At 41.2% G+C, this 26,010-nt stretch overlaps 3 protein-coding genes across 4 annotated transcripts; 2 read left to right on the plus strand and 1 right to left on the minus strand.

The window, feature by feature from the left end:
• Positions 1-14: 14 nt before the first annotated feature.
• trappc4 (trafficking protein particle complex subunit 4) lies at positions 15-1,453 on the minus strand. The gene is made up of 5 exons (XM_035795393.2): positions 1,246-1,453; positions 913-1,087; positions 688-791; positions 471-597; positions 15-370 (listed from the first exon to the last, which is right to left on the minus strand). Exons 1-5 carry the CDS (start codon positions 1,418-1,420, stop codon positions 292-294), a joined length of 660 nt encoding a protein of 219 aa, XP_035651286.1. The 5' UTR covers positions 1,421-1,453; the 3' UTR covers positions 15-291.
• A 124-nt stretch (positions 1,454-1,577) lies between these two features.
• LOC118399407 (40S ribosomal protein S25-like) lies at positions 1,578-4,052 on the plus strand. The gene is made up of 5 exons (XM_035795588.2): positions 1,578-1,727; positions 2,377-2,472; positions 2,590-2,773; positions 3,632-3,802; positions 3,988-4,052. The coding sequence occupies exons 1-4, from the start codon at positions 1,725-1,727 to the stop codon at positions 3,796-3,798; spliced, it is 450 nt and encodes a 149-aa protein (XP_035651481.1). The 5' UTR covers positions 1,578-1,724; the 3' UTR covers positions 3,799-3,802; positions 3,988-4,052.
• A 1,387-nt stretch (positions 4,053-5,439) lies between these two features.
• LOC118399525 (gamma-sarcoglycan-like) lies at positions 5,440-24,345 on the plus strand. 2 transcript variants are annotated; one of them, XM_035795793.2, is made up of 9 exons: positions 5,441-5,922; positions 6,413-6,918; positions 10,335-10,532; positions 16,104-16,208; positions 16,976-17,063; positions 18,038-18,154; positions 19,652-19,724; positions 19,864-19,987; positions 21,333-24,345. In XM_035795793.2, exons 3-9 carry the CDS (start codon positions 10,338-10,340, stop codon positions 21,498-21,500), a joined length of 870 nt encoding a protein of 289 aa, XP_035651686.1. In that variant the 5' UTR covers positions 5,441-5,922; positions 6,413-6,918; positions 10,335-10,337; the 3' UTR covers positions 21,501-24,345. The 2 variants fall into 2 exon arrangements, with proteins under 2 accessions (XP_035651606.1, XP_035651686.1); XM_035795713.2 differs by lacking the exon at positions 6,413-6,918 and having other exon boundaries at positions 5,440-5,922.
• Positions 24,346-26,010: the final 1,665 nt, after the last annotated feature.

The raw sequence follows: 26,010 nt of genomic DNA on the forward strand, positions 1-26,010 counted from the left end.
GGAAAGAGACTAGAGATGATAAATGTTATGGTGTTTATTCTTAAAGTATATACAAAAACAAAACATTCAGTATTTACATTGTATCCCAGTATAGCATATTCTCATACAAGTTATTCAACATTAGTTCTGAAATATCAGCACTGCTTGGAGACATGTTGACCCATATGCAGTGTACTATAGCCTCCCTGTCACAACAAACACAATTCAATGGATTGGCAGAAAAAGAAAAGAAACTGGAGCAATGGATACTCTGGATTTGCCTTCGTACACATTTTTCAGGTTTGTTTCTGCTCAAGATCCAGGTCCAAAGTTAGCAGCTTTCTCTGCTATCTCCAATGCACCCTTCAAATTCTGATCAAAGAGTTCACACCTGTAACAAGAGGGCAAAATATATCTCACCAGGGTTGCTCATCAATGACTTGGCTGACTCATGTGAGAGACAGAGGGCAGATATGACATGTGACAGTTACCTGATAGGCATCTCCAGAGAGTAGAAGGGGTTCTTGAGTGCGAAGTCTGAATAGATCTCGTAAATCTTCCTGAGGAGTGCGTCAATGCCAGACTGCCGGGGGTCTGCCAGCACAATGAACTTTATACCTGATAAAAAAAGATGTTGGCAGATTTCGTTTTTCAAAACAAGAGCATTGCATGTAGACATCATAGCAGTGTTTGAATGGATGGCTTTACCAGTGAGTGTCTGAAAGCAGTGCAGTTTAAACATATCTGTCTCCAGCATCTCAATTCCTGAACTGCCAACTTCAGGGGACAACTGTGAACCAATAGCAAATAACCTAGGAAAGAGTACAATACAACATGCAGCAAGATCATGGAAACGCCTATGTCACCATAGATAAATGATTTATTCATGTTAGAGCAGACAGGTGTAATAACTTGAGAACTGCAACTACTTACGAATGAAACATTGAAGCCAACATCAGTTTTTCATTTGAACTCAAGCGAGCCCTTCCGAAACGTATGGACACCGGATAGTTTGTTGAGTCTTTCAAGTATTCGATGATCTCCTTCCCATCCGCCGTGAACTTGCCGTTGACATCCACTCCATTGATGGACAGTAAAGCATGGCCCACTAAATTAATAGAAGTATGCGTGCACAATGTTAACAATAAATATAAACATGCACAATGCAACATTTGAGTTCCAACCATGACATATTACCAGTTATCACTATATACATTTTGTAAGCCTTGATGTGATCAGTTGACTGTTGCTGACAACTTACTGTACCTCGGATTCCATCGCGTTGACCAAATGATACAACAACTTTCTCATCGTGGATCTTTAACACCAAATCTAAAGGATAGCTGAATGTTTTCTCTGCTTCTGCTCTCGGTACATAATTGTCATACTGGTAAATTAATCCCCCAGCCTTATTTACAACATATACACTGAAAATCGCCATCTTTGCCTTTTTTTGCACAGCTGACGAAATTATCAGGTGACAGGAAATATTTCAGACAAAATAAAATACAATCTTCAACAGAGGTTGATATTTATCTGCGTGTTCATTCGTATTGTTTTTTGTTTAAGATCGCATCTATATTTATTTCGCAGATCTTTTAATTATTAAGACTAAAACCAAGAAATATAAAACAATAACTACATTTCCCAGTACCGTACTTCAACATCCGCATGTACGGGTTCTCTTAGTGGCTGGTGCACGGGTTGAACGTCCTTTCACTCCGACATCTTGACGGTGGGACATCATGGTAAGGTCTTTAGCGTGGTTTTTCATTAAATTCGATGGCGAACAAAACATTTGACTCTGAAAATGTCTGTCTGAATAGATCAGGATGCGTAGTTGGAAAATATACTTCGTCCTGACCGTGGTTGTGGATGGAATGGCTCAGTTACATATTCTAGTTGGATATGCTTGGTAACTAGCTAACGTTACATGCGGCTGGCAGTGCTGATTGTGCACTGTATGATCAGACGACCATGGCCACATGTGTAGATATCCCAAGCCGACATTTCTCACCAAAATCTATCAATTGATGAGATTATGCAAACTGGACGCCAGTTCTCTGCAGACACTATTGGCCTAACTGAAGCCGGTTGTTAACTAACGTTAACATGCTAGTTTTTAACATGTAATGCTAGCTAGGCCCTAGTTAGTTGGCTTAGGCTTATCTAACGTTTTACTTTTGTTACACTAAAATGTTCAAAGATTAACATCATGTTTGGTTCAATTCCAATTGGGGGACTCGTGGTTACCTTTTTTTATTAGCCTACCATCTGATTACTGTTGTCTGTTAGTGCACTGAAACATTTCCAGCTAACGTTAACCAGTTTTGGGAAATGTGTGGTGGTTAATTCAGCATCAGTTGGATAATGGTACTGCGATCTGTATTATTACAGCCTCCTAAGGACGCCAAGGGGAAGGGGAAGGATTCTGGGAAGTCCAAAAAGGACAAGGATCCAGCCAACAAATCTGGAGGCAAAGCCAAAAAGAAGGTATGTCCTGGTATCAATCCTTTTTTGTGGGAGTTTAGATATTCATTTGGGGGTCATAATGGTTTAACTGTCAGGAGTGTGAGCAACATCATCAACTTCTCCATTTGCCCTGAGCAGAAGTGGTCCAAGGGAAAGGTGAGGGATAAGCTCAACAACCTGGTCCTCTTCGACAAGGCCACCTACGAAAAGTTGAACAAGGAAGTGCCCAACTACAAGCTCATCACACCAGCAGTCGTGTCCGAGAGGCTAAAGATCAGAGGCTCTCTGGCCAGGGCTGCCCTCCAGGAACTGCTCAGCAAAGGTAAAACCCTGAACCCTACTCTGATTCCCAACCAGTGTTCACTCAGGGAATTTGGTGAAATTGGGAAGTAGTTGGTTAACTAGATCTGACTGTAATGTAAGAGAAGTATGTATAGCAGTTACTGAACTCTCATTTCAACATTTAACTTTATTTTGGAGCCATAATATCAAAAGTGCAGATAGTATTACTTGTCAGAATAGGCAGGCACCATTTTGCATGGATTCCTTCCTGGTTCACTGCTCTGTCATATCTCTACAATAGTGTAGTTTTTTGGGAGGCTACATTCTGTGGCAGTCTACTGAGAGGATTTATATCTGGTTAAATTTTGAGCTTTGCTACAGCGAAACCCAGTAAGTCTACAAGGCACAGACTATATGGGTATGCCACAGAGCCAATGTAAAAAATAAAATGTGTTAATCCTCATGTACATATACCCATGTTTAACACTCTTCTCACTTGCCTTCCAAATAAAACAATAAATATTTTTTGGCGTTACTACAAAGCGAACACTTTCTAATGCACGTCAGTTCTCTTTAAAACAACTTTTAACCCCAGTCGGCAGTAGTCTTCCTTCAAAGGAAGAAGATACCAGCATTTTGCTTCACCCACTATAATGCCTGCTAAATATGTGATCAATAACATTTGGTTTTGAAGATACTGTCGTTTTGGTAAATATTGGCTCTGATCAGTGACTATGAAGACTGGCACTGCAACTTGATGTCTGCTCTTTCAGGATCATGTCTTGTGGATATTGTCTTAACATGTCAGGGCAGTGAATGGGTCAGTTGGTGATGTGGGACCATAGAACTTCAATATCTGTACAAAATAACTGACACGTTCCATTCTGCCCCCCTCTAGGCATGATCAAGTTGGTGTCAAAACACAGATCGCAGGTGATCTACACACGTAACACCAAGGGTCCCGAGGAGGAGGGTGGCGTTGTGGTTCCAGACAAGCCAGAGAAGCCTGAGAAGGCAGCTAAGGCATCGAAGGCAGAGAAGGGAGAGAAGGAAGAGAAAGCATAAACTGGTATGCATTATGCTAGTACTCCTGTTGGAACTAGCCTGCATTCTATTAAAAATCACTGAAGATCGCTCAACTACAATTCATTGTTGATTTTTAATGTTTTAGCATAAATGTAAACGCAACATGTTAACGGGGCATGTTGGAGGACTACTGCTAAAAATCCCATCTAAAACCATGTTTGTTTTCAGGTTGTGCTCTTGTGATTCCTGCGTTCAGATGTGTGATGTGAGGTGAATAAAATTCTGAAAATACATTTGCATTACATTTTTTTGTATTCCTTTTAATATTCTTTGAGGGACCAATACATTTCTGCTTCCTACCATGTTGGAGTCTACAGTGGATGGCCGTCGTCTGTGGACTCATCATTTTGAAGAGACTTTATAACTCCAGACGGCATTTGTTAATTTTGTCACCCATTTGAAATTCAGTAGGACATCCAGGTTCATGCAATGATCGTGTTACTGCATTCCATATAATACATTTTTCGTAGGGCTATCTGGGATCCTTTCAGCCCTACTGTAACCGTTCAACAAAGGGGGGCAATACATTTCTGCTCCCGTCCATGTTGGAGGCTACAGCAGATGGCTGTATGTATAGTGCTGCCATAGGCCACTGAAGGGAATAAGTTATTTATTGACAAATGGCATGAACTAAAACTCTGTTCATGGGCTCGAGTTAGGGATGTATGAGATGCAGGGTAGCCTACTGATTGATGCTGTAGCTTGTCATTGAGCAGCGTGACATGGGGAAAAGAGCAGGATGCACACTGATCTGCCACAATGAATTCCTCTGGCATCCTGCCTCGGAGAGAGTGACTGAAAAATATATATATATTCCCTTTCAGAACTTATTGATTTATATAAATAACTATGTATGCTACGGTGGCCAAATGTCACATTAATATTCGCATGTCATTTTTATCTCAACTCTGGATTAACTTCTTAGTTTGTCCAGATGAGTTTATTATGAAACAATAAACCATTAGATAAGATGGGACTTGTTTTGAGTAGGGTAAAAATTGTCTCCATCAGCTCTGGACTGGAGCAAATAAAATAAATGCATCAAATTCCAAGACAAGTGTTTAATGTGAAAATATATTTGAATACACAGTGCATACGGGAACTTCAGACCCCTGGACTTTTTCCACAGTTACAGCCTTATTCTAAAATTGATTAAATTGTTTTTTTCCCCCTCAATCTACACACCCCCTCTTAATGATAAAGCAAATGTATCAAATAAATTATATCACATTTACATAAGTATTCAGACCCTTTACTCAGTACTTTGAGGCACCTTTGGCAGCGATTACAGCCTTGAGGCTTGGGTATGATGCGACAAGCTTGGTACACCTGTTTGGAGTTTCTCCCCCATTATCTGCAGATCCTCTCAAGCTCTGTCAGGTTGGATGGGGTTCAGGGTTCAGTGTCGCTGCACAGCTATTTTCAGGTTTCTCCAGAGATGTTCAATCAGGTTCAAGTCTGGGCTCTGGCTAGGCCACTCAACAATATTCAGAGGCTTTTCCCGAAGAGTCCTTTAGGTTCCTTTTTGCAAACTCCATGCGGGCTGTCATGTGCCCTTTTACTGAGGAGTGGCTTCTGTCTGGCCACTACCATAAAAGGCCTGATGGGTGGAGAGCTGTAGAGGTGGTTGTCCTGGAAGGTTCTCCCGTCTCCACAGGAACACGAGTTCTGTCAGAGTGACCATCAGGTTCTTGGTCACCTCCCTGACCAAGGCCCTTCTCCCCAGATTGCTCAGTTTGGCCAGGCAGCCAGCTTTTGGAAGAGTTTTTTTGGTTCCAATCTTCCATTTAAGAATGATGGAGGTCTCTGAGTTCTTGGTGACATTCAATGCTGCAGAAATGTTTTGGTTCCTTTCCCAAGATCTATCCTCTCTCGGAGCTCTACGGACAATTCCTTTGACCTCGTGACTTGGTTTTTGCTCTGACATGGACTGTCAACAGTGGTACCTTATATAGACATGTGTGTGCCTTTCCAAATCGAATCCAATTTAATTTACCACAGGTGGACTCCAATCAAATTGTAGAAACATCTCAAGGATGATCAATGGGAACTGGATGCACCTGAGCTCAATTTTGAGTCTCATAGCAAAAGGTCTGAATGGATGTAAGTAAATAAGGTGTTTCTGTTTGACATTTTTTATACATTTGCAAATATTTTTCAACTCTTTGCGTCGTATTATTGTGTATTGTGTGTAGATTTGAGGAATTAAAATAAATGCTTTTTTAGAATAAGGCCATAACTAACAAAAATGTGGGAAAAGTCAGGGGGTCTGAATACTTTCCGAATGCACTGTATTGTCCAACGAAATGCTTACTAGCAGGTTCCTTCTCGACATTGCAACACCAATAATAAAAGTTATGAATACGAACACAGTGGAGGCTGTTGTGGGGAGGACGGAGCTAATAGAATTACATCAAACACATATAAACTGTATTTGATGCCATTACACTTATACTGCTCCAGCCACTACCACAACTTAGGTGCCAGCCACCTGTGGAACAATGTAAATGGTGGTAGAATAGAATAAGCATTTTAGCATAAGTACTTAATACATGCTGTAATGTAGTCTGCCTGTTTCTTCTGTCACTGACAGCCCCCCATAAGACGAGCTATGTCTTCCTGTCATATTGAAGCTGTCAAGAAGACCACCGCCAAACTCACTAGTGAAAGCTATAAGTGAAGCTTCTTAAATTAGACAAGCTCATGCTTTTCCAGACACTGGTATTCATGGAAGCTAAGGGCTCAAATCAGATTGTAGACAACTGTGATTTCCCTCCTTGACACTTTTGAAAGGATCCCAGACACCCTTCTGTATCTATGAGCAGTGGCTGCTCAGAGAGAGACATGATTTGAGAGGATAATCAAAAGAAGGGAAGCCCAAGGTAGAGAGAGGTACATTGGATATGCAGGAAGTGGGAGCGCCGTCCCGTGGTGATTAGTTGGGGCAGTTCCATGGCTAGATTTATGGCACGCAGTTGTTGAACGCCTGACAGACATCGGAGGCAAGGGCTCCACCGCTGCTACCCCTTTTACTGCTGCTGCTGCTTCAGAGGAGCTCTGTTTGCTACCGGAGAGGAAGCTCTGTCTCAGCACATAAAGGTAGGCAACATGCTCTGCTTTATTAACTACTTGATGTCGTTGCTACTGCATGAGTTAGTGCTCTGTGAATATCTTCATCTTTTGAATGCTCTAGTGTTTAAACTCAAGTCTTTACAGTCTAACCTTTGACCTGTCTGCTAGTGACATCGGTGTCCCTTTTTGCTTTTTTGTTTCAATTTTTATAGAAAGAGAATATTGAATTTATATGTAAGTGGATTTATTTTCCCTGTTTCATGTGCTGGTAATAATTTTACCATACATGGTCAAGAATATTGGAAGACAGAAAAATGTTGTCAGTGTAACTCAGTTATAATTTATGTTTCCCTTGTTACTGTATCATTCTGTTCATTAGTTTTGCTCATGTTATGTCCTGTGGCTCTTTTAAAATGTAGAATCCAATGCTATGCCCTATGTTTAGAAGTGGAAGCATTACAGCAGATGGGAGATATAGACACAGCAGCTTAGACAGACAAAACACTTAGCAGAGAACGGAGAGGGCTTGGCTTTCGATTGCCTTCTTTCTGACAGCTCACATCTGAGCTCCTCTGAGTATTGTTTGTTCCCCTGCAGTCTTTATAAGTGAACATCCTCCAGCTAACAATTTGAGAAAGTAATTTTTAACTCCCTCCCCGGCTTTGTAAGTTCTGCTGGTGCCTAATCAGGTCAAAGTGAGGTGCTAAGAGAAGCCTGGAATCTCAATTAGAGTCAGACCCTAGTGATTTAGACAGGGAGGCAGCAGTATACACAATACTGCTACAGCCCTTTAGCTTCAGATGAGACAGAACAGGGCAGTAATAGTAGCATCACTGGTTTGAGGTTAATGGACAAGGGCCCCAAGATAAAAAAGCAACGGGAAAAGTCTATGAGGTGAACTCAATACTCTTCATCACAGGAGGACAGTGAAATCTTATGGGACTATTGGGATTTTGAAATTTATTTAAAAACCCTTTCATGTGATCGGGCCTCATAAAGAACTGTTCAACTGCTAGGCTTGTGTTCTGTGAAAGGGACATGACTAGCATTTTGTTTCCTAAAGCACATTAGCTGAGGAGGATTCTTTCCATGGCAGTACAGTGGCGTGGTTGTTTAAGGAATGTTTATTTGGGTTGCTATGTGACTGGGCTGGCACTCTGAAACTGGAGTCTGAAAATCACCAGGATGCTCCCCTCTGTTTTAGCAGTAGACCACATCCTAATGCTTCTCTTTAAATGAATTGGGCAGAGAAAATACATTTTACACCTCAATTAATATTTCAAAGTTATTCAACCTGTATTCATTTAGGCACTCCACAGAATATTTTTATAGTGTAATTGTTTTAACACATGGGTATAAGCCCTGTGTGCATGTTCTTTTTAGTCAGATGTAGTTTGTATTCACTGTAAAACGGGTCAAGAGGAAACTCATTTTGGGAACTGTTGAAATCCAATTTGTCATTATGATTCATCCTGATGACTCAGTCAAATTAATAATACAAATGGGCATTGGTATGAAAAATAGGTATTCCACACAACAAGGATTACTTCTACAATTCCCTTGTGGAGGTAATCCTTGGGTTAGGTTTTTTTGCTACATTTGTGTTGTAGTGAAATAAGGGCTATTTATCACTGTTGGGCTCTGGAGCCAGTGTGACAGGTCCTAGGGAGAGGTGGATCCTGGTGGGGAGAGATACTCTGTATCCTTTATGCCAACACGCTTGCTGCCTTTGCCAGTTTGCATGTTTATGGTAACAGCAGGAAACGAGCTGTTTATATACACAATGACTAGGCGTTATCATCTTCTCTGAAATATCTCTTCCTAGGGGACGGACCAAAGCAGGGAGCATGTATACTATTCATCCATTTACCTTTGAAATAGACACTAAGATATACCGCTGATTCATTAATCATGTATTTATCTGAAAAGCCTTTGGCAAGTTTTATGGAATTGGAGGTGACAAATTTGGAGTTTTCTTTTCCACAAAAAGCTTTAAAACTTTATTGTGTACCAAAATGTTGTCTTAACAAACAAAAATGATGAGTTATAATAATAAAACAAAGAGCTATAATAGCGCCACACATTACCAGTTAACTCCCCCAGACTCTCCAGATAGGCCTAACCTTATTGGTTGGGAGCCAGCCAAATTACACTGAGGTGCTGTTCTGGCTCATGTCGGGATAGAATTATAGTCCACAATGAAAAGTTGATCTTCAAACATGATGGAAACCATGTTTACTTCTGCAATGAGGCGGAGCATCTGTACATATGTAAATCACCCAAGCTGCAATGTCTCCATTCCTGACTGGCATGAAACAAATCAACTATTTAGTTTTTGTCAACAAGTTGAGATGTTAGTATGAAGTAAACAGCAGATTTTGGGGAAACTTGGCTGATACAGAAACTAAGTTGTTTGGAATGGTTTGTTAATTAAACGTGTGCATTTTGCAGTATTGGTGTCGACCACTAGAGGCTGGTGAGGGGAGGACAGCTCATAGTAATGGCTGGAATGAAGTAGATGTTTCATTCCATCTACTCAGTTCCAGCCATTACTATGAGCCGCCCTCCCCTCACTAGCCTCCACTGGTGCCGACAGAGATTAAATGAATTTAACAGATTCATTCATTTGTATCACCTTTATCGGTCACATTTAATCATTGTGTCTGTGTATTCTTTACACACACTCAAAGAGAGTTAAACATGATTCTAGGATTCAGTGTGGAGATTATTTGGTGAATGGGGTTGTTTCATTGTCATTGATCGTGAAAGGCATTTTATTTAGCTATTGTCTACAACTCAATACATTTTCTTCTGGCATTGCCTTGAATGAAAGTATGAATGTTGATTAATACATTTAATGTGACACCAGCCCTGGCTCCATTCCTGTATGGCAAAAAACGCTATGGCTATGTACTCCGCTGTCACAGCCTATATTCTCAGCGCATCCTTGTGAAATATATTACTCATGTTTTCTCTGCTCTTATATGACATGAATGTGAAGAAGCAGCAATGCCTTTGCCATTTAGATCTCTGGTATCGTTGATTTATATAAGCATGCATTCCGACAGAATCCAAGAATCACGCTCGGTTCAGTTCTATTTAGTCTGGACTTAAAACGAAAGCCAGTGGAATGAGGAGGAGTTTTCACTCTCTTGCTGTTAGCCATCTTTAATAAATGTTGGAAATATACTCAAGTTTTTCATCAGTGTTCTGGCCAGATATTCAGCTGATCAGTAGTAGCGTAGGTGTTTAGAATAATAAGAACAGGTTTTGTACTGTACATGGTTGCTTATGCTATGAGGCAATTTCCATAAGATGAAGCATGATGATGATGATGATGATTATATTTATAAAGAGCTGCCACTTCAGGGTGATGTATAGTTGATGTCAAACATGTCCATTGATTTAAACTACATCTTTTCATGTCCCTGTGTTTTCCCCAGCAAATGGTGAGGGAGCAGTATGTCACCACCACCCAGGACAGCAGTGTCCCTGCCCCGGTCCCTGACTCCATCTATAAGATCGGGATCTACGGTTGGAGGAAGCGCTGCCTCTACCTGTTTGTTCTGCTGCTCATCATCATCCTCACCGTGAACTTTGCCCTCACCATATGGATCCTCCGGGTCATGTGGTTAAACACAGTATGTGGGGTCACTTAGCTCTAATTCATTCATAACACATGCTGCCTGACCTTTACAGTAGACTACACACAGATTGTTTGGCGTTTGTATGGACAAAACGCCATATAATCTTTCCTGTATCAATGAAAATGTGAGATATTTGTTATTGAGACCTTGTCTACATTCTGATTGTGCCCACATTTTTAGACAGTTGTAGACAATCAGAAGACACATTGTAATCAGATCATCCTGCCCACCCCCTTCAGTAGTCAGAGACACACTGTGTCTGGATATCTTACAAGTCTAGACAGATCTGGACAGAAACCATTTAAATCATCATTATTCTGCCTTCAAAAATCCTTGACAGGTGGCACCATTAACTGATTACTTCAATATGTGTCTTACAATAAATGCATATTATTTGAAAAGAATAGCTGTGAAATCATTTGCATAAAGGAGGAGACCAGGAAATCTGGTCGCAAGGCAGACACAGTTTATTATTATTTTATTTTATTTATTTCACCTTTATCTAACCAGGTAGGCCAGTTGAGAACAAGTTCTCATTTACAACTGCGACTTAGCCAAGTTAAAGCAAAGCAGGGTGACACAAACAACACAGAGTTACACATGGGATAAACACACGTACAGTCAATAACACAATAGAAAAGTATTTTTACAGTGTGTGCAAATGTAGTAAGATTATGGAGGTAAGGTAATAAATAGGCCATAGTAGAGAAATAATAAAACATTTGCAATTAAACACTGGAGTGATGGATGTGCAGAAGATGAATATGCAAGTAGAGATACTGGGGTGCAAAGGAGCAAAAAAAATAATAATATGGGGATGAGGTAGTTGGGTGGGCTATTTACAGATGGGCTGTGTACAGGTTCAATGATTGGTAAGCTGCTCTGACAGCTGATGCTTAAAGTTAGTGAGGGAGATATAAGACTCCAGCTTCAGTGATTTTTGCAATTCGCTCCAGTCATTGGCAGCAGAGAACTGGAAGGAAAGGCGGCCAAATGAGGGAGTTGGCTTTGGAGATGACCAGTGAAATATACCTGCTGGAGCGCGTGCTACGGGTGGGTGCTGCTATGGTAACCAGTGAGCTGAGATATGGCGGGGATTTACCTAGCAGAGACTTATAGATGACCTGGAGCCAGTGGGTTTGGCGACGAATATGAAGCGAGGGCCAGCCAACGAGAGCATACAGGTCGCAGTGGTGGGTAGTATATGGGGCTTTGGTGACAAAACAGATGGTATTGTGATAGACTACATCCAATTTGCTGAGCAGAGTGTTGCAGGCTATTTTTTAAATGACATCGCCAAAGTCGAGGATCGGTAGGATAGTCAGTTTTACAAGGGTATGTTTGGCAGCATGAGTGAAGGATGCTTTGTTGCAAAATAGGAAGCCGATTCTAATTGGAGATGCTTAATGTGAGTCTGGACGGAGAGTTTACAGTCTAACCAGACACCTAGGTATTTGTAGTTGTTGACATATTCAAAGTCAGAACCGTCCAGAGTAGTGATGCTAGACGGCAGTCATCGGTTGAAGAGCATGCATTTAGTTTTTCTTGCATTTAAGAGCAGTTGGAGGCCACAGAAGGAAAGTTGTATGTCATTGAAGCTCGTTTGGAGGTTTGTTAAAATACAGTGTCCAAAGAAGGGCCAGAAGTATACAGAATGGTGTCGTCTGCGTAGAGGTGGATCAGAGAATCAGCAGCAGCAAGAGCGTCATCATTGATCTACAGTTAAAGTTGGAAGTTTACATACACTTAGGTTGGAGTCATTAAAACATCATTTTTCAACCACTCCACAAATTTCTTGTTAACAAACCATAGATTTGGCAAGTTGGTTAGGACATCTACTTTGTGCATGACACAAGTAATTTGACCAACAATTGTTTATAAACAGATTATTCCACTTATAATTCACTGTATCACAATTCCAGTGGGTCAGAATTTTACATACACTAAGTTGACTGGGACTTTAAACAGCTTGGAAAATTCCAGAAAATGATGTCATGGCTTTAGAAGCTTCTGATAGGCTAATTGACATAATTTGAGTCAATTGGAGGTGTACTTTTTGGAGGTGTACCTTCAAACTCAGTGCCTCTTTGCTTGACATCATGCAAAAATCAAAAGAAATCAGTCAAGACCTCAGAAATAAAATTGTAGATCTCCACAGGTCTGGTCCATCTTTGGGAGCAATTTCCAAATACCTGAAGGTACCATCGTCACCTGTACAAACAATAGTACGCAAGTATAAACACCATGGGACCACGCAGCCGTCATACTGTTCAGGAAGGAGACGCGTTCTGTCTCCTAGAGATGAACGTACTTTGGTGCAAAAAGTGCAAATCAATCCCAGAACAACAGCAAAGGACCTTGTGAAGATGCTGGAGGAAACAGGTACAAAAGTATCTATATCCACAGTAAAACGAGTCTTATATCGACATAACCTGAAAGGCATCTCAGCAAGGAAGAAGCTACTGCTCCAAAACCGCCATAAAAAAAGCCAGAGTATGGTTTGCAACTGCACATGGGGACCAAGACTGTACTTTTTGGAGAAATGTCCTCTGGTCTGATGAAAGAAAAATAGAACTGTTTGGCCATAATGACCATCATTATGTTTGGAGGAAAAAGGGGGAGGCTTGCAAGCCGAAGAACACCATCCCAACCGAGAAGCACAGGGTTGGCAGCATCATGTTGTTAAAGCTTTAAGTCTTGGGTCTTCCAAATGGACAATGACCCAAGCATACTTGCAAAGTTGTGGCAAAAAAGGCTTATGGTTAACAAAGTCAAGGTATTGGAGTGGCCATCACAAAGCCCTGACCTCAATCCCATAGAAAATGAAAAAGTGTGTGTGAGCGAGGAGGCCTACAAACCTGACTCAGTTGAACCAGCTCTGTCAGGGAGAATCAAAATTTGCCCAACTTATTGTGGGAAGGTTGTGGAAGGCTACCCAAAACATTTGACCCAAGTACAACAATTTGAAGGAAATGCTACCAAATACTAATTGAGTTAACCAGGTAGGCTAGTTGAGAACAAGTTCTCATTTGCAACTGCGACTTGGCCAAGATAAAGCAAAGCAGTTCGACACATACAACAACACAGAGTTGCACATGGAATAAACAAACATACAATCAAAAATACAGTAGAAAAATCTATATACAGCATGTGTGAATGAGGTAGGATAAGAGAGGTAAGGCAGTAAATAGGCCATGGTGGCGAAGTAATTACAATATAGCAATTAAGCACTGGAATAGTAGGATGTACAGAAGATGAATGTGCAAGTAGAGATACTGGGGTGCAAAGGAGCTAGATAAATAAATAAATAAATAAATACAGTATGGGGATGAGGTAGATTGGATGGGCTATTTACAGATGAGCTATGTACAGGTGCAGTTATCTGTGAGCTGCTATGACAGCTGGTGCTTAAAGCTAGTGAGGGAGGTAAGAGTCTCCAGCTTCAGAGATTTTAGCAATTTGTTCCAGTCATTGGCAGCAGAGAACTGGAAGGAGAGGCGGCCAAAGGAGGAATTGGCTTTGGGGGTGACCAGTGAGATATACCTGCTGGAGCGCGTGCTACGGGTGGGTGCTGCTATGGTGACCAGTGAGCTAAGATAAGGCGGGGCTTTACCTAGCAGAGACTTGTAGATGACCTGGAGCCAGTGGGTTTGGCGACGAGCATGAAGCGATGGCCAGCCAATGAGAGCATACAGGTCGCAGTGGTGGGTAATATATGGAGCTTTGGTGACAAAATGGATGGTATTGTGATAAACTGCATCCAATTTGTTGAGTAGAGTATTGGAGGCTATTTTATAGATGACATCGCCGAAGGATCGGTAGGATGGACAGTTTTACGAGGGTATGTTAGGCTGTATGAGTGAAGGATGCTTTGTTTTGTGAAGCCGATTCTAGATTTTACTTTGGATTCGAGATGCTTAATGTGAGTCTGGAAGGAGAGTTTACAGTCTAGCCAGACACCTAGGTATTTGTAGTTGTCCACATATTCTAAGTCAGAACCGTCCAGAGTAGTGATGCTGGACGGGTGGGCAGGTGCGGGCAATGATCGGTTGAAGAGCATGCACTTAGTTTTACTTGCCTTTAAGAGCAGTTTGAGGCCACGGAAGGAGAGTTGTATGGCATTGAAGCTCGCCTGGAGGTCAGTTAACACAGTGTCCAAAGAAGGGCCAGAAGTATACAGAATGGTGTTGTCTGCTTAGAGGTGGATCAGAGAATCACCAGGTGTGAGAGCGACATCATTGATGTATACAGAGAAGAGAGTCGGCCTGAGAATTTAACCCTGTGGCACCCCCATAGACTGCAAGAGGTCCGGACAACAGGCCCTCCGATTTGACACACTGAACTCTGTCTGAGAAGTCGTTGGTGAACCAGGCGAGGCAATCATTTGAGAAACCAAGGCTGTTGAGTCTGCCAATAAGAATGTGGTGATTGACAGAGTCGAAAGCCTTGGCCAGGTCGATGAATACGGCTGCACAGTAAGGTCTCTTATCGATGGCGGTTATGATATCGTTTAGGACCTTGAGTGTGGCTGAGGTGCACCCATGACCAGCTCTGAAACCAGATTGCATAGCGGAGAAGGTACGGTGGGATTCGAAGTGGTTGGTAATCTGTTTGTTAACTTGGCTTTCGAAGACCTTAGAAAGGCAGGGTAGGATAGATATAGGTCTGTAGATATTTAGGTCTAGAGTGTCTCCCCTTTTGAAGAGGGGGTTGACCGCGGCAGCTTTCCGATCTTTGGGAATCTCAGACGATACGAGAGGTTGAACAGGCAATTAATAGGGGTTGCAAAAAATTCATCAGATAATTTTAGAAAGAGGGGGTCCAGATTGTCTAGCCTGGCTGATTTGTAGGGGTCCAGGTTTTGCAGTCCTTTAAGAACATCAGCTATCTGGATTTGGGTGAAGGAGAAATGGGGGAGGCTTGGGCGAGTTGCTGTGTGGAGTGCAGGGCTATTGACCAGGGTAGGGGTAGCCAGGTGGAAAGCATGGCCAGCCAGTAGACAGATAACAGACACATTTTAATACCATGTGTAGACACATTTCTGGAAATGTGGGCATAACCAGAAAGTAGACAAGATCAGAACAAAGGACTAATGTTAGCACCAGGTATAAAGGGGGCTTTGGGGTAACTGAAACAACACAACACACCCTGGGAATATAGTGACTGCATTGGCAGAGCAAACACATCTCTGCTTAGTTTTATACATATTTCATGATTTCTCCGTCCTTTTGGAATATAGCCTGAGTGAAGTAGTTATTAGATGGAATTGAAATCAGATTCTGCTTTTGTTTCACACTATTGGATCATTATCAAAGTCACTATTGCCTGGGTTGCTATGAATCATATATTCACTGCAGTATGGTTAACTCCCAACACTAAACCAGCAGAGACCGTCACCTGAAATAGATTCACTCACCATCCAGAATTAAAAACAACACATGGTGTCACAAAAATCGTTGGGGACACTATGGTCATGGTTAGTGAGTTCATTTGTTGTATTATACCCTGTGCAATGTCTTTTCTCTGATGTATTGTTGAGTTCATTATTTCTGCTTGTCATTTGAGGAAGGGATGGGACATCTAAAAGTGACAGTGGAGGGAGTGAGGCTTGAGGACGGCAAGTCAGAGTTCCTTTTTCCTCTCTACGCCCAAGAGATCCACTCCAGAGTGGTAAGCAAACAGGCTCCTACACTCCTCTTCCTTCTTCTCTTCGTCCTTCTCCTGATCCTCCTCCTCAAACACCCACACCCAGTCCAATAGGTTTGTGTGGAATAAAGTGGTCTGGCGGCCCAAGCTCTGACTCACTGTCAGGAAACCATAGAGATCAAAGTTGTTTGTTTGTTGAGCAGTTCCTGTTAAGAACGCTGGGCAATTACATCAAAACAACTTTTCTGAGGCATAGTCATTAAATTCTGCGTATTTTTATATCACTCTCTTGCGTAGTTGGGAAATGTGTCTTACTCAATGAGCTTTGGCAGTCCCTGTGGATGCACAGTGCAGCGAGTTCCTTATTAACCTCCTGAATATTTGTGGTGGAAAACAGTTGGTGTGCAGCAGATGGCAACACTTTGCAGCAGTTGTTTACATGTTATGGTTTTTACTCACTCTATCTTTATGAGCTTCATTAAAAAGGAAATGTATTCACCATTTATGGACTGACATATTCATCAATGAAGTCTACAGTTTCTAACGAGATTCAGAGTTCATTATATACAACCTGATTTTCACAACCTCCCCAAATAGGTTACATCTGTTTAGCCCATTGTAACTAAATAGTGTTTTCTGGAAGGTAAGAGGGATGACCAGGTACTTGGACCTGTGAGCAGAACGATACATTTTGTAGCGTTCAAAATGTTCAATTACAGTCCTGTCCAGTGATATCTGATAATGACGTGCACAGGATGCTCATTGATGACCGAAGAGTTATTTTCTTCCAGGACTCCTCTCTCCTGGTGCACTCCTCTGAAAACGTCACTCTCAATGCCCGCGATGAAAATAATGATGTCACAGGAAGTATCTCCGTAGGTAAGAGGACAGAAAACACACATACATACTCACATAAATCATGCTGGCGATGTTCATATAGATTCAACTATTCAACTGATATGTGGAGAATTCAGCAATGTCATTAATGGACTTGTCCTGCAGCTCTACTGTATGTAATACAACATTAGCAATGACAAAAACACATATCCCCTTTCATATTCCATCAGATTGCCATTAAAACCCCATTTAATCAAAACACAGCTTTCTATCATCAGCACCAGAATGGCCTATCTGTTACACCAAGGCCCTCAGGCCTACAGAGACTATTATTTACGCACCTTTTATGGCTGGCCAGCGGGGTTCGTTGACGAGTGTACCATAATTAGAGGGGTAACAAACGACTTAACTAATTATAGTATTTCACGAGGCTGTTATGTATTCTTGGTTATTATGCCATAAAAGGCATTGACCCATCTGTGACTCTCTGTGAAGGAAGTTTAAGACCGTTGAAGACCAGTTATTTGGTCTATTCCCCCTCAGACTTAAGTAGTTTGGAAAGAACATCTTGTTCTGTTCTTCTATAGAAGATGGTATTGAAGTGTTTTAAATATCTCACTGCCCAGAGGCAGTTGTACAGTAGGAATACCTGCAACCGTTGCTTTTTTTTCCTATGAGAGAGGTGACAAAGTGGAAAAATTCATTCAAATGTTAAAGCTGTGTGCATAATTTAGATGTTTTAGTGATACAGCATATATACTATTTATTATTGTGGTCCTTCTGTGGCTCAGTTGGTAGAGCATGGCGCTTGTAACGCCAGGGTTGTGGGTTCGATTCCCGGGACCACCCATACGTAGAATGTATGCACACATGACTGTAAGTCGCTTTGGATAAAAGCGTCAGCTAAATGGCATATATTATTATTATTATATCTCAATTATTTTAAGCCTATGTCTCCCGTTCCCACAGCTTTGACTGCTTCTGGTCTCTAATAATTCTCCCTGGTGTCATTTCAGGTCCAGATGTGGCCCAGGGAAATGCACCGAATTTTGTCATCAGCTCCAACACCAAGATGCTGTTTTCTGCAGATGACAAAGAGGTGGTTGTTGGAACAGACAAACTTCGTGTTACAGGTACAATCATGTCTGCAGTGTCAGTGTCTGTCACGATCTTTGTAAGCATACTCAGACCAAAGCGTAGCGCGATATGGGTTCCACATTTTTTATTATAAGTGAACCGCACAACAAAACAACAAAGAATAAACTAAACGTGACATTTCGGAGTGCTCACTGTCAACAACACAAAAACAAGATCCCACAAAACACAGTGGGGAAATGGCTGCCTAAATATGATCCCAATCAGAGACAATGATAAACAGCTGCCTCTGATTGGGAATCATACCAGGCCAACATAGAAACAAAACAACCTAGATAGAGACACCCCCCCCCCGAGTCACACCCCGACCTAACCAAAATAGAGAATAAAAAGGCTCTCTAATGTTCAGGGCGTGACAGTGTCACACCACTTAGCCCATACATCTGTATACAGCATTCCAGATAGGACCTACGAACATGGTTTTCATTCATTTTCTTGTAATTTAAAGGAATGAGAGCAATCTACTGAATCACTCAGTATTTTTCATTTTTCTTACACACCATGTCAAATAAAAAGTAATGACTTTGATAATGACTGGACTGGAGCAGCCAAGTTGTCATTGAAAAGGTATTGAAAGTCAGAAGCTCATTCATCTAAAAGTAGAGGAAAGGTGACAGAAACACTGCTTTTTAATCGAAGATGATTTGTAGTAAAGTATCTTTATAATATAACGTAAATTGAAGCTAACTAATGCTACATGCTCAAGTTGCCTATTTTCCTTAAATATCTTTGTTGTGTCCAGTTTTAGAATTGGTGGGAGGTCAGTGCCCTCATGCTGTGTGGGGTAATTAGCTGAAGAGAGTGCCTGTTGATACCTTCATTATATCTCAGTCATCTGGACCCTGACTGACCGCTGAACGGTGACGTTCATTTCATTTTAGCAAGACACTGAATGCTATAATGCAACAGCAGAAATACAGAGCAGAAGTTAATACAACCTTCGCCAGAAAACCATGCACAAACAGAACAAAGCAAAAGTTGTGTATACTGTCGCAATAGCACTCTAAGACCTAGGGAGGCTCTATAGTGTGATGTTAAGTGAGCAGCTTTGCATGCTATGGTAACACACGATTGGCAAAGGCTGATGGTAATAATGATGCAATTAGCTAGGCAAGGGAGCTGTCACCCACAGTGACTAAAGCACTGCAAACATATTCTCTCCTTCAATCCAGGGGTTGGAGGTGACTGAGCCAGTGCATATGTCATCCTCTTGCTAACACCAGATGACAAGCACCTAGGGAAACAATTGACAGTCAAAAACTGTAGAACCACTCACACTACATAGTAGAATTAAATAGAACCATATTTAATGACTGTAAGTGGCTTTGGAAAAAAGTGTCTGCTAAATGGCATTTGTTATTATTATTATTATATATTATTATTATATATGATATTATATTACAATATGTAACATGTATCTCCAATGATGTTTCATTGTAATTAACTATCCACTTACTGAGTTTGTTTTTATTTAGGTCCAGAAGGTGCTCTGTTTGAACACTCTGTAGAGACGCCCCTGCTCAGAGCTGAGCCCTTCAAAGACTTGAGGTAGATGTTGGATCTAATAATCAATCACTGACCTCTTGGAAGAGGCCGATATGAACTCTTAATTCCATGCAATTTGTTGATTCTTTCATCACAGTCACATGTGGAACTGATCAAACTGATGTTCTCCTGTGTGTTCCAGGCTGGAGTCTCCAACCCGCTCTCTCAGCATGGATGCACCAAAGGGAGTCTTTGTCAATGCACTGGCCGGGAACATCGAGGCGGCATCTACCATGGATATTCTATTGCACTCCAGTGAAGGACTGGTGAGGCAATGTGTGATTTACTTGCTATTGACTGACAGTACTGTACTTACATTTTACACTACATGTGGCAGAGACATGTACATTTACTCACTGGCCTTGATATTTTTAAATAGCAGTGATGCTGTCCCCTAGTGGCATGTAAATGTATTTCAGTAGTGTTGTGTAATTGTATGTGTTTCAGCAGTGGTGTGTAAATGTATGTGTTTCAGCAGTGGCGTGTAAATGTATGTGTTTCTGCAGTGGCGTGTAATGTACGTGTTTCTGCAGTGGCATGTAATGTATGTGTTTCTGCAGTGGCTTGTAATGTATGTGTTTATGCAGTGGCGTGTAATGTATGTGTTTCTGCAGTGGCGTGTAATGTATGTTTCTGCAGTGGCTTGTAATGTATGTGTTTATGCAGTGGCGTGTAAATGTGTGTGTTTCAGCAGTGGCATGTAATGTACGTGTTTCTGCAGTGGCGTGTAAATGTATATGTTTCTGCAGTGGCGTGTAATGTATGTGTTTCTGCAGTGGCGTGTAAATGTGTGTGTTTCAGCAGTGGCGTGTAATGTACGTGTTTCTGCAGTGGCGTGTAATGTATGTGTTTCTGCAGTGGCGTGTAATGTATGTGTTTCTGCAGTGGCGTGTAATGTATGTGTTTCTGCAGTGGCGTGTAAATGTATGTGTTTCTGCAGTGGCGTGTAAATGTATGTGTTTCTGCAGTGGCGTGTAATGTATGTGTTTCTGCAAATGTATGTGTTTCTGCAGTGGCTTGTGAATGTAATGTATGTTTATGCAGTGGCTTGTAATGTATGTGTTTATGCAGTGGCGTGTAAATGTGTGTGTTTCAGCAGTGGCATGTAATGTACGTGTTTCTGCAGTGGCGTGTAAATGTATATGTTTCTGCAGTGGCGTGTAATGTATGTGTTTCTGCAGTGGCGTGTAAATGTGTGTGTTTCAGCAGTGGCGTGTAATGTACGTGTTTCTGCAGTGGCGTGTAATGTATGTGTTTCTGCAGTGGCGTGTAATGTATGTGTTTCTGCAGTGGCGTGTAATGTATGTGTTTCTGCAGTGGCGTGTAATGTATGTGTTTCTGCAGTGGCTTGTAAATGTTTGTGTTTCTGCAGTGGCTTGTGAATGTATGTGTTTCTGCAGTGGCGTGTGAATGTATGTGTTTCTGCAGTGGCGTGTGAATGTATGTGTTTCTGCAGTGGCGTGTGAATGTATGTGTTTCTGCAGTGGCGTGTGAATGTATGTGTTTCTGCAGTGGCGTGTGAATGTATGTGTTTCTGCAGTGGCGTGTAAATGTATATGTTTCAGAAATGGTATGTTCTGTGTCTGACCCCGCCCTTTGTTGTCTGTGTAGGTGATTCTGGATGCCGAGACAGTGCGTCTGCCGAGTCTCCCCCTGGGACATGGAGGGGTGTCTGGAAACGCTCAGGGACTCTACGAAGTGTGTGTCTGTCCTAGCGGAAAGCTGTTCCTGTCCAAGGCTGGGGTCACCTCCATGTGCAGCGAAAGCCAAGAGTGCTAGCGAGTGTCTTTGCCATCAGATTATACCATATTGAATGAAAATGCCTTTAAATTGGGTACTCTGACACTTTCATATAAAGCAAAAAAACAACCACAACTTTTAAATTCTTAACAAAACTGCCAGTTGAACTGCAGACATATCCTCCTAAGTAATTTATCTATGGTGCATTTTATTGATGGAAGTTACATTTGAGACTATTTTACTATGTAACTGAAACAGTGACATGACAACTTTATACCACATTAATAAGTGGCTTACTTCTGCAGTATAGTTGTTGACACCATTTTATGTTATGAGTTGAGATGATTGTTTATTTTATAATTACGGTATTATGGCTGGGCAATGAGGAGCTGGTTAACAGATTATATACTATGCAATGTGTTTTATGTGGGCCCGGTTTCCTGGACCCAGGTAAAGCTTAGTCCACAATGGAGAACCTCCCAATGAAAGCGATTTTTAATGTAGGCTTCATCTGGGTCCGGGAAACCGGACCATAGTGTATTAATGTTGGGCAAATGGAGAGAAAAGGATGATATGATCTTGTCTGTAGATATATACCAAACATGGGGAATACCATCCTAATATTGAGAACAGCCTCATGGTGTCAATTGTTCCACAGGGATGCTGGCCCATGATGACTCCATGTTTCCCACAGTTGTGTCAAGTTGGCTGGATGTCCTTTGGGTGGGTCATTCTTGATAGACATGGGAAACTGTTGAGCATGAAAAACCCAGCATCATTGCAGTGCACCTGGCACCTGCTACCATTCTCTGTTCAAAGTCACTTACACCTTGTGTCTTGCCCATTCACCATCTGAATGGCACACACACACAATCCATGTCTCACTTGTCTCGAGGCTTAACAATTATTTTTTAACCTGTTTCCTCCTCTTCATCTACACTAATTGAGGTGGATTTAGCAAGTAACATCAATAAGGGATCATAGCTTTCACCTGGATTCACTTGGTCAGCCTATGTCATGGAAAGAGCAGGTGTTCTTAATGTTTTGTATACAAATGCAACCTAGTTATGGTCTAAGAAAGATAATATAAAATAGAGGTACAGTTGAGTGTGTTTGTGTTACACATTCATTATGCAACGTTAAGCAATCTGATACATCTGTTGCTAGAGATTTTAAAAAAGGGACTGTTTTCCCAAGTACTTCATTTCATCTCCCAGTTCACCAGCTGCCACTGTGTTTCTAGTTCTTTTCATTCATGCATTTATTGTGTTTTCTTAACATTGCAGAATGAATGTGTTACACAATCTGATACATCCAATCCTGTTGCTAGAGATTTTTAAAAAGTGACTGTGTTTTTCCAAGTACTTAATTTAATCTCACAGTTCACCAGCTGCCACTGTGTTTCTGTTGTTTTTTAAATGTATGCATTTATTGTGTGACATTTATTTTTATGTGTGGTATATGGCCATATATCACAAACCCCAGAGGTGCCTTATTGCTATTATAAACTGGTTAACAACATAATTAGAGAAGTAAAAATAAACGTTTTGTCATACCCGTGGTATACGGTCTAATATACCACGGCTGTCAGCCAATCAGCATTCTGGGCTTGAATCACCCAGTTTAGATTAGTCAAACTAATCAGTATACTGTAAGTAATAACTTTGCAAGAATAGGAAATTAAATGGATAGTGTTACATTTTGGCAACTAAGCCCCTTGTTCTACTTACCCAGAGTCAGATGAACTCATGGATACCATTTGTATGTCTCTGCGTGCAGTATGAAGGAAGTTGAAGGTACTTTCTGGAACCATTGCTAACTAGTGCTGTGACTGGAAGTGTACAGGAACGGCTAGCATGCATTTTCATCAATCTCTCAAATTTGCTATATTTTACTTTTCAATACATGGTTGTGTTTCTTATCTCCTTCCTTGGTATAGGCCACAACATTAAATATGCTATGATGTCGCACTTCTAATCCTATTGCACTGCAATACTGTAGCCTACCCATAGCCAACTGTCATATGCTGTCAAGGTTACCAGTCTATTTACTTTTGCGCATGCTTGGCTATTGAATTAGCAATTGATAAATGGTAGCCTACTATTTGTTGTGTGGCGGGAATAATTTAAACCAGTTATGTCAGAAAAGGAAACACTTCCTGCAATGTGATGATATAGGCCTATATAATAAAAGTAAAATAAACACATTAGATGACATGCTGCTATGCAATCTCTTTACCAATGGCAAATGCATCCGTTTTATCATTAGGCCTACGTTTTAATTAGCCTACCATCATTGTAAATCCCGTACATAAACACCTCCCATTTTCCCCAAATGAGCAATAAACCTATTTGTTGCAATGCAGTTGATCAACCTTCTAAAAGTTGTGTACACAAATGGTTTGAGATTTGCGTGGAGATAGGCACTTTCCTGTCATGTTCACAATTGATAAATACCAATCTTTGCAGGAAAACTAGCGCTTGCAAGGTTCAGAGTATTTTTTGTGCATATGCCCCTGTAGCCTTTGTGTTCTATTTTAGGGAATATTTATTGTACATTTTGATTTTAGAAAAAAATGGTAGCTTCTTAGTTATCTTGTCACGACCTTGACTGTAATATAGATTCTAATGCGTTACTGTTCACCCATGTTGTATACATGTTCGCTTGTTGTCCTTATACAGTAAATATTCTAGAATTGTCAGTGAAGTTGATGTTTTGATAAAATTGTGGAACATGTTTGCCAGGTTTTGTATGTTTGAATAAAACATTTGTGCTATTCTTGTAAAGAAGCTCCTGTCTTTTTAACAGAATAACATGTATATACAGTGGGGAGAACAAGTATTTGTTACACTGCCGATTTTGCAGGTTTTCCGACTTACAAAGCACGTAGAGGTCTGTAATTTTTTAAAATCATAGGTACACTTCAACTGTGAGAGACGGAATTGAAAACAAAAATCCAGAAATCACATTGTATGATTTTTAAGTACCGGTAAATAATTTGCATTTTATTGCATGACATAAGTATTTGATACATTAGAAAAGCAGACCTTAATATTTGGTACAGAAACCTTTGTTTGCAATTACAGAGCTCATACGTTTCCTGTAGTTCTTGACCAGGTTTGCACACACTGCAGCAGGGATTTTGGCCCACTCCTCCATACAGACCTTCTCCAGATCCTTCAGGTTTCGGGGCTGTCGCTGGGCAATACGGACTTTCAGCTCCCTCCAAAGATTTTCTATTGGGTTCAGTTCTGGAGACTGGCTAGGCCACTCCAGGACCTTGAGATGCTTCTTACGGAGCCACTCCTTAGTTGCCCTGGCTGTGTGTTGTCATGCTGGAAGACCCAGCCACGACCCATCTTCAATGCTCTTACTGAGGGAAGGAGGTTGTTGGCAAAGATCTCGTGATACATGGCCCCATCCATCCTCCCCTCAATACGGTGCAGTCATCCTGTCCCCTTTGCAGAAAAGCATCCCCAAAGAATGATGTTTCCACCTCCATGCTTCACGGTTGGGATGGTGTTCTTGGGGTTGTTTGTACTCATCCTTCTTCTTCCTCCAAACATGGCGAGTGGAGTTTACACCAAAAAGCTCTATTTTTGTCTCATCAGACCACATCACCTTCTCCCATTCCTCCTCTGGATCATCCAGATGGTCATTGGAAAACTTCAGACAGGCCTGGACATGCTCTGGCTTGAGCAGGGGGACCTTGCGTGCGCTGCAGGATTTTAATCCATGACGGCGTAGTGTTGGTTTTCTTTGAGACTGTGGTCCCAGCTCTCTTCAGGTCATTGACCAGGTCCTGCCGTGTAGTTCTGGTCTGATCCCTCACCTTCCTCATGATCATTGATGCCACACGAGGTGAGATCTTGCATGGAGCCCAAGACTGAGGGTGATTGACAGTCATCTTAAACTTCTTCCATTTTCTAATAATTGCGCCAACAGTTGTTGCCTTCTCACCAAGCTGCTTCCCTATTGTCCTGTAGCCCATCCCAGCCACGTGCAGGTCTACAATTTAACCCTGATGTCCTTACACAGCTCTCTGGTCTTGGCCATTGTGGAGAGGTTGGAGTCTGTTTGATTGAGTGTGTGGACAGGTGTCTTTTATAAAGGTAATGAGTTCAAACAGGTGCAGTTAATACAGGTAATGAGTGGAGAACAGGCGGGATTCTTAAAGAAAAACTAACAGGTCTGTGATAGCCGGAATTCTTACTGGTTGGTAGGTGATCAAATACTTATGTCATGCAATAAAATGCAAATTAATTACTTAAAATTATACAATGTGATTTTTTGGATTTTTGTTTTAGATTCAGTCTCTCACATTTGAAGTGTACCTATGATAAAAATGACAGATCTCTACATGCTTTCTTAGTAGGAAAACCTGCAAAATTGGCAGTGTATCAAATACTTGTTCTCCCCACTGTATATCATTGTTTGAAATTATGTATCTGAAAATACATTTTCCATGAACATTATAAATACCATGGGGAAAAAAGGATGATCAATCTCTTTATTTTAAAAGTTCCATGATCAACTTCCTTGCGACAAT

This window comes from Oncorhynchus keta, chromosome 1 (assembly GCF_023373465.1).
Source record: "Oncorhynchus keta strain PuntledgeMale-10-30-2019 chromosome 1, Oket_V2, whole genome shotgun sequence".
NCBI lineage: Eukaryota > Metazoa > Chordata > Actinopteri > Salmoniformes > Salmonidae > Oncorhynchus > Oncorhynchus keta.

Bases quoted from the DNA above. Each gene is read 5' to 3' on its own strand.
- trappc4 (XM_035795393.2), bottom strand. From the start codon at position 1,420: ATGGCGATTTTCAGTGTATATGTTGTAAATAAGGCTGGGGGATTAATT. The intron at 1,088-1,245 runs GTACAGTAAGTT...CTATTAATTTAG, and splicing joins TCAACGCGATGGAATCCGAG to TGGGCCATGCTTTACTGTCC. The intron at 792-912 runs GTAAGTAGTTGC...ACTCTTTCCTAG, and splicing joins TTGGCTTCAATGTTTCATTC to GTTATTTGCTATTGGTTCAC.
- LOC118399525 (XM_035795713.2), top strand. The intron at 18,155-19,651 runs GTACAATCATGT...GTTTTTATTTAG, and splicing joins AGACAAACTTCGTGTTACAG to GTCCAGAAGGTGCTCTGTTT. The intron at 19,988-21,332 runs GTGAGGCAATGT...TTGTCTGTGTAG, and splicing joins TGCACTCCAGTGAAGGACTG to GTGATTCTGGATGCCGAGAC.
- LOC118399407 (XM_035795588.2), top strand. The intron at 2,473-2,589 runs GTATGTCCTGGT...TGCCCTGAGCAG, and splicing joins GAGGCAAAGCCAAAAAGAAG to AAGTGGTCCAAGGGAAAGGT. The intron at 2,774-3,631 runs GTAAAACCCTGA...GCCCCCCTCTAG, and splicing joins CCAGGAACTGCTCAGCAAAG to GCATGATCAAGTTGGTGTCA.